The sequence below is a fragment of the Pteropus vampyrus genome, unplaced genomic scaffold (genome assembly GCF_000151845.1).
Source record: "Pteropus vampyrus isolate Shadow unplaced genomic scaffold, Pvam_2.0 Scaffold680, whole genome shotgun sequence".
NCBI classification, from domain to species: domain Eukaryota; kingdom Metazoa; phylum Chordata; class Mammalia; order Chiroptera; family Pteropodidae; genus Pteropus; species Pteropus vampyrus.
This window is the reverse complement of record NW_011889461.1, coordinates 117,219-125,561: the sequence shown is the minus strand read 5'-3', so window position 1 is coordinate 125,561 and position 8,343 is coordinate 117,219. Positions and strand designations below refer to the sequence as shown.

The following is an 8,343-nucleotide window of genomic DNA, read 5'->3' as shown; positions in this document are numbered from 1 at the left end:
CAGCTGGAGGGCAAAGGCAAAAGGATGTCCTCGTTCATGTTTATGAAGTGCAATGGTATTTTAACAAAATCACTAACAATTTTATTAAAAGAAAGAAAGCCATTGGTAGCGGTTGTCAGGAAGGCAGCAGTTGGAGTAACTGCTCTGTGGAACTGCACATGGGGATTCGTTAAGCAGTATTTTGTGCTTCTGCTCTTGAAACCAGAAGGCTGGTGGCTAAAATGTTTACAACTTCTCTCAACAATTATAAACCAAAAATTAAATTAACTGGCTTTGTGTGTGTCTGTGGAAAACTGTAAAATATTTTTCTGCCATAGGTTTGCGTGGACTGAAGATCCGTGCCAAGCTCCCACTGTTTACCTCCTCTGTCAGTTATCCCTGTGACTGTCCCCAAGATAATGACTCACGAGCATTCAGACTGCTTATATCTTTCCTGGAGATGGGGTGGAAGACCACGTCGTCGTTACTGGGGCCCTCACTTCTCTTCCACCTCCTTCGTAGGGCTTGCAGTAGAAATGCCTCCACCACTGCGTCCAGCAGCTGGTTGTTCAGGAAATCGATGACAGGCCCCTGGGGGCGGTACTGGAATTCCGAGATGACCCTCCAGTATTGAAGGATGCTTCCTGAGGCCAGTGCAGCTGGGGGATCACTGTATGGGTGGGGCACAATGAGGGGCTAAGGGATGAGGGGTAAGAGGGAGGAGCCGGGACCGGGCAGGGACAGTCCCACTTACATTTTTTCCACTCTGCTGTTCCAGAGAAAGGCCCGCACGTCCAGGTTCCCCAGTATGTAGGCCACCTAGGGCAGAGGATGGGCATTGGGGGGGTAGATGTGAGACCCAGTCCAGAGTGGAGACCCCCACCAACTTTAATGCAATTTACTCATCTCCGTCTGTTTCCGTCTTTGAATGTGAGTCCCAGGACCCTCATGACATTTCTCATCCATTTCTTCATCCCCACATCCCAGCCTAGCCTGGTGACTAGCATGGGTTGCTGCTTAGTAAAAGTTTGTCGATGAGTAAAGGACTTTACATATCTCCCTCCACCCCCAGCCTCCTATTATAAAGGGAGAATTTGAAAGGAATGGCTCCCACCTTGCCTCTGATTCCTGACTTACACATTCATTCTCTCCCACATGTATATTGACCATCAATTATGTTTAGCCAGACCTAGGGTATAGTCAGGGGCTGGGGATGTCAATGTGACTTAGGAAAAGTCCATATTCAAAGGTCCATAGTCTGGTGCAGCAGACAGATGTCAACAGATTTTATTGGAGTGTGGAATACCACAGTAACAGTAGTAATAATTACTAAAGTAATTAATGTGTCTTTTGACACTTATTGAGTTTTAGACAGCAGGCTCCGTACTTAACATACATTATAATTTAAACCTTGATACAACCCATTGACACAGGTACTATTATTATTTCCATTTTTATATATGAGGCAACAATTAATTTGTCTAATTATTACACCTGCTCTAGTGAGTGGTAGAGCCAGGATTTGAACCCGGGGTATGTAGGGTTCTGGAGCCTTAATAACTCAACCACTGTGCTACTTTGCCTGTGATTGAGGAATGGAAAAGTGGAGGGAGCCCAAAAGAGGGAATCCCCAGTTCCCTCTGGGAAGTCAGAGAAAGCTTCCTGGAAGTGCAATGCCTTGTGTTGCACCCATATAACACCCAAGCGCAGGTCTCTAGGGACTCTCAGAAGGAGAGGCTGAGGCGATTTGGCTACCCTAGATCCTCTCAGAGCTCTCTGTCCTGGGGCTTCCTGTCTTCCTCACCCTAGGCCTTCCCTGAGGCAGGAAGCTCCCATCTTCTTGGGTAATTGAATCTAGATGGATGATGAGATGCAGAATGTACAAGTAATAGCTAAGATCCCACCCTGAACCTGCTTCCCCACCCAGAGCCGCCTGCAGCACTGACCGAGGAGTTGACCTCTGATTTGGAGGCATTTTTTCCTTCACTGAGTGAGAGCTGGATGATTCTTAAGGGAAGACCTGGGGATGGGAGAAGCAGATTCATAATCACCACATGGGTTCACCCAGACTTACCCAAAAAGACTGCTGGGCCGGTCCAGAGACACCCCCTATTCTGCATTGATAGGTCATCAGAAGAATCAGGAGAGATGACTGAGTCTGCTGATCCCCACCTTAGTGCTTGTTTGACTATGGTTGGGGCTCCCCTGACTCTCTGCTCACTGAGCTATGAGGTCGCCTTCAGTCTTTCCTCATGAGACCACTCAGGTTCACGGTTTATGCTATGACAGCTGCCTCCACTGGATCCCATAGCCTGCAACTTACCACCACCCGAGGGAAATTTGGAGTTCTGTCCTGTGAGTTTGAGGAACTTAGTCCTGATCCCCACAGCCCCCCATTTTCTCCCAAGTGAGAGAAGTGTGGAGGTGGGGATAGTAGGGGCATCTGACGGTACCTGGTTCAATGGCCGGAGTAAAATTATTGCCAGCCAGGAAGCATTGCGTGTCTGTGAAGGCTTGGGGGCAGATGCAGGCAGGGTGGCAGTTTAGAGTCTGGGAGATGTAGCAATGGCCGTCATTGTAGCAGTAATTCACAGGGCAGGACGTGTTCTGACAGAGTTCAGAGTCTTCCAGAGCTGCAGAGAGAGCAGAGGTCAGGAACACCACACTGGGCAGTGCAGGGAAGCCCCCAGTCCATGGAAAGCTGCTCCCAGGACAGGCTTGGTTTCTTTCCTCCAAAGCCCCCTCAATTTGCATTCTGCTTGTGGGCCACCTTGAACCTCAAACTATCCTTCTCCCTTTGCCAGACATTTTTCTACCAGCAACCCTTGTTCCCCTGCCAGGTCTGTATTCTTTCACTTCTGAGAGAATGGAGTGTTTATCAGACACTTTTCATCAGGAAAGGACCCAGAAGACTTTCTCCACCTCCATGCCCTTTTCTGCCTTTATAAGACTGGTTCTACTGCTCTGGCCTTTGCTCAGATTTCATTTGGGTGCTGTAGGGGACTTAGTGGAGGCCTCACTGTGATCTCCCTTGTCTGACTCCAGTGAATGTGGGGTCAAGGAACAGTTGGGAGGAAGACTCAAAGGGAAAATGAGGCACCCCTGCCACCAGATTCCCATGGCAGCCCCTCCAAATGTTCGGATTAGGGGGATAGGGAGACCCTGAGCCTTATATCTCAGAAGGCCCCAAGGAGCCTGAGGGCCCAGCTTACCTCTGGTTCCCTGGCTGTGCTGAAACTCTCCTCTCTTCTCCAAGCCACCTTCGGTCTTTCGCCCTCGGCTTTCCCCATTGGTGCCTCAGGGATACTCTGTTCTGGCCTTTCTCCAGTGCTTGTATAATCTCTTCTCCTTCAGCCTTGCATACTACCATGCCTACCCTACCTCCTTACCACACCCACATGTGTTGATCACTCCAAATACTTGCTAGCAAAGGGAGAGAAATGGTTCACTCATGGCTATCCTAGGCCTTCCAGATGTCACCTGTCCCCAGAACCTCCTCTGGCTAGGGCCCCGTTTTTAGCTTACGTGCACAGTGACGCCCATCTCCAGTCAGGTGCAGGGGGCATGCCTCGCAGCCCTGCCCAGGAATGCACTTCACATTCGGGAAGCACTGCTCTGCACAGGGGTCCTTGGTGTGTTCACAGTATTGGCCAAAGGTGTTCCCATCACACGCACAGCCAGCCACCTGAAATGGGTTGCTGATCACTGAGCAGCCAGGAGGAGGCTGAACCACTACAGGCATCTGGGTGTTTCAGTACTGACTCCTCGGGTCTGAGAACCCATGGACTCTGAGTCCTTGTTTTAGTTCTGTCGGCGTCTACTGAGCGCCTTCGTGACCAGGCCCTGGGCCTGTATGTCCCTGCCCAAAGGCACATTATTCTCCAACTCATTTGGCACCCTGGGCCATTCTTTCTCCTGACCTCTCTGCCTGGCCCCTGCCCCAGGTTCTCAGCCTCTTCCCTCTCACACCATATCTCTTTGCCCGAAATCCTTTTTAGAGTACGATGGTGGGGAGTTGGGAGAGGCAATAAATAAATAAATAAATAAATAAATAAATAAATAAATAAATAAATATTCTACTATCCCTTGAAAACTGTCTCCTGCTCATTCTTCCCTTGCTGACTCCCAAACCAAGAATTTAGAGCCCCATTGCTCACCACAGGGAGAGCACACGTAACCAGAACAATGGCACAGGGAAAGTTATGGTTCTAGAAACTTCAGCAAGCTCACTAGTCTCTCTTTTCTGACCTCCCTACTGAGATGACTCTGGAAATCTCCCAGAAATGGAACCCTCCAACATTTCTGCCCCAAGACTGGACATTTTGGAATATCTAGAATAATATACTGATTTTAATCTCTGTTTTTACCCCCTCCATATTTTTTCCTTTTCCAGCCGCTGAGTTCCCCCACCCCCACCCCTTTCAAGTAGGAATTCTCTGCTTGTGCTTCAGGAGAAGGGTGTGTGTGTGTGTGTGTGTGTGTGTGTATAGGGGGTAAAGGAGGTCATAGGATATTGCCAGCCAAACACTTTCCTTTTCTGGGTCCACTTTTAAAACCAAAATAAATAAATAAATAAAAACAAAAATAAAGCAGATAGGGTAAGATGCATGGACTTAGACCAAGTATCTTGGCTAGAGCAAAAGAGTAAAAGAGAAAACAAAGGGGATTGAGGTGTGCCAAGATCAGAGGGGACCTGTACCTCTCTGCTCAACGACATGATAATAAGATCCCAGAGAGAAATGGCTGTGTGGTGCTTCTAGGCAGACTGGATCTTAAGCCACCTCATAAAAAGCTCCCTGAGCAAGGCACCCAACTGCACAGCACCTCCCTAGGTCTGAAGAAGAGGGAGCGTGGAGCTTGTGATCCATGTAGACGTGTGCCCAGGGACCACACAGGCACTTTCCTAACCCACATCTTTTTCCAGAACCACGGAGCTGGGAACCACTGTGGAAACTCTAAAAGGCTGAAATGGAAGTTTCTCACCAGCCTGGCAGAATGGGAGCTTGGAGATAAAAATTCAATTGAGCTATAAGCAGTAAAAAAGGTTCTATTTCTTATATGTGTAAGTTTGCAGCCTGAGACTAGTATCTGCTCTACTTGTCCACCATAGTTCTACCCACCTCCCAACACATACAATACTACAGAGGGGCTGAATTATCACATCCCTTTAATTCTCACTTTCTTTCCCCTCAACACAGAAATCTCTTTCCCATCCTCCTTCCAGCACTCACCTCCATGGAGGAATTGCTCATCCCGCTGGTCTGGTTGTATAAACACTGTTTCTGTCTCTTGCAAGCACAGACCACGGTCTTTGGCTGGAGCACAGAAGATAAGTTGTCCTTGATATTTCTTGCTAAGATCTCCAGAGTGAATGGTTCCAGAGACTTTGGTGTCCATAGCAATGTCCCATTCTCTGTCCCAGGGAAGACAAAATCAATGAGAGCTGGGAGCCTTGTCTGCTCTACTGTCCAACATATCTTGGCATCTAACACCCTGAGAGTCAATGCTGGACTCCCCTCAAACCGCCCCTCAAATCTCATCGGGCATTTCCTTGAGCAAGGCTGGTTTCCTGGGCTGATTCTGGTCACACTCCAAGCTGGAGGCCACACCAGCCCAACTAACTGATTGTAGGGTGGAGCTTCACAGAGGGAAGGCAGTTGCCTCCTGAAGAGACCCCAAATGGCAATCTGCTTGGGTCTGCACCAGGATGGAACATCCAGCAGGGATGAACGATAAAGGCCAGCATCCTTCTGCTACTTCCCCAGGCTACACTGCAGGCCAAACTGGCTTCACCTTCACAGCAGCCCCATCCCTTGCTTCGAGTTCTCGCCCACCCCTTTTGCTTCCTGAACCTTTGACCAGCCACCCCTTTAGACACCAAACTACAGTGAAACACTGCTACATTTTAGTAAGGACTCTTCTGATCAAATCCGTCTTTTGGTTTTCAAGAAAATAGAAAAATCTCCTTGAAATAGCAGGTTAAGGGGAGCTGACTCTAGGGAACAGATGAGAGTAACTTCCAGGCTGTCACTCTTCAGGAGAGAAGCCCAGTGGAGGACAAAATCTCCTGATGCCATTGCCTAGCCCCTGGGAGGTCACCACATGGAGCAAAATGGAGCAGACAGAGCACTTGCTTCTTATGCACAAAGAAAGAAAATGAGGCAAAGAGGTGTTCAGAGCTCAGAATAAGGTCGCTAAGGGCTTTGGTTTAGCAAAGAATAGTCACGAGCACAGTTAGTGCTGGCCACAGAAGGCAAGCTGCATTCCATGGGCTTTGGCTCTTTGATCTAGATCATGGTTACAGGCCTGGGAGGTCTGCACATCATTACTGAGAGGGGAAAATAAAGCTTTGTTTGGTCCCAGCACAGAAAAGCAGACAAGGAGTGCTAAAGGTAGGTAAATATGGTTGACACACATAAAAATAGTAATAAACATTCCAAACAATGGTATTTGTATTTCTTTATATCTTGTTTTACATTATATCTTTTTAAAAAATAGATATGAAAATGTCTTAGATTAGTATTTTTTAGTTGTTATACTTTATTCTAATAACTTGGTGATTGTCCAGAGTCAGTCTAGCCAGCTGGCCGAATCTCCATAAGCCCATCAGTACTATTCACAGGGAAGTGGGGACACCTATTTGAACTGTAGAAATCATTCCTAGGAAATGCTGGTCCCAGATATTCCAATGAAATAGTGACAAGAAGTTGCACAGGGTATAATAATGCAAGATTACCCACGGCTTGACTCTGATCTCATCCCCTCAACCCCCAAGCGCCCTTACCAAAAAGCTCGAAGTCAGCGTAGTTGTTTCTGAGCGTGAATGTGACATTCGTAGAGCTGCTGTTGTACTGAATCAGTGTGGTCTGCCCCATGTAGGCTTTCACCAAACGAGAGCCATCGATAGAGGGCGGGTACTGGTCTGCAACACAGAGAGGGGATTCAGGGCCTGAGGTAGGGCACCCTCTCGCCTTATGCCACCTCTCTCTTTCTCTGGTCCTGTTGCTTGTGGGAAGCATGCCCAGGGCTGTGACCCGCCTTTGGAAGCAGGAATTATTCTGCGTACCTGCTGTCAGACCCATGCATAGCAGATTGGGGCTGTATGGCCCGCCTGGCCAAACCTTTATTCTCTCTCTATCTTCTCCCCGAGCAGGATTCATTTTAAGTTTTTTTCCTGTTCAGAGTGCTGTGCTGGGCATGGTATGAAATGAATCAGAGAACAGGGTTGTTCAGAGCAGCACCGTTTTACCTTTGGAAGAGGGCCAAAAACCATGAGGGTAATATCTAGATGGGCATTGCATTTGTTAGGAAATAGAGAGGAAGTAAACCTTTTTCACTGGTCTCTGTTTTTTGGAGCCCTGCTATCTCCATTTCATTTTTGTTCATTCATTTGTTCATTCATTCATTTATTCATTCAATCAGTCAGTCACTTAACAAGTATTTACACCTACCATATGTCTGGCATATTTTAGATAACGAGAACACAGCAATAAACAAATAATAAAAGAGATATCTATGAAAATTAGAAAATATATTCCAGAGTTATAAATGCTAAGAGAAAAAATAAAGCAGGGAAGATGAATAGGGAGTGTAGGTGAATGTAAAGTTTTAGACAGGCTAGCCAAGAAAGGTGACATTTAAATAGAGACTTGAAGGAGGTGAGGGGTAAGTCTGTGGTTGTCTGGGAGAAGGGTGTTCCAGGCAAAGACGGCAGCGTGTGTGGCATCTCAGAGTTTAGAGTGAGCCTGGTGTGTTTGAAGGACATAAAGAAGCCAATGGGACTAGAGTAGAGGAAGCAAGGTGGGAGCACCAGAAGAAGAGTTTGGAGAGGTAAACTGGATAGGACTCTGAAGGTCGTCACGAGGACAGAGAGAACTGGGGAGTTATGGAAGGGTTTCATCAGAGGAATAATGAGTCAAAGAATCTGATAAATTTAAACAACTGTGTCTCTTACAGGAGTGTCATAGAAGGGAGCTCCTCATCTTCTCCCTATCTTTGCAAACGCCCCCCTGGGCCTCACGCCACTTACTGAGAGTGGCGTTCATCTGTTGGTAGCTTGCAAAGAGCATTTTAGTGTGCAGTCCAGTGCTTGTGTTTCCCGTGGCCAGGATGTCATAAATGCATTGTTTATTTCCATGACACTCAGAGGTCAAATTCTCACTCGAAGAGTTGTTTTTCAAAAGTTGGGAAATGAAGACAGGAGTGAAGTTGGAAGGCAGATTGTTGTCCCTCTTGCCAAGGAGGCTCGTTCCGTCGATTTTCCCTATAACACATGAAGTACAATGGCAGCAATACCAGGGATGGGACTTCAGCTATATTTCTGCAGTGCCTGCCCCTTACTCTCACTTTATATAGTTTAGGATG

The 8,343-nt window shown here is 47.3% G+C and overlaps 1 protein-coding gene across 1 annotated transcript in view; it reads right to left on the bottom strand.

Moving 5' to 3' along the window:
- Positions 1 to 8,343, bottom strand: part of MUC4 (mucin 4, cell surface associated) — a 54,067-nt gene that overhangs the window by 2,857 nt on the left and 42,867 nt on the right. The window contains 8 exon segments of the mRNA XM_011385267.2: positions 408 to 649; positions 734 to 798; positions 1,926 to 1,999; positions 2,433 to 2,612; positions 3,505 to 3,664; positions 5,211 to 5,392; positions 6,764 to 6,901; positions 8,009 to 8,242. Coding sequence (XP_011383569.1) covers positions 408 to 649; positions 734 to 798; positions 1,926 to 1,999; positions 2,433 to 2,612; positions 3,505 to 3,664; positions 5,211 to 5,392; positions 6,764 to 6,901; positions 8,009 to 8,242 — 1,275 coding nt within the window.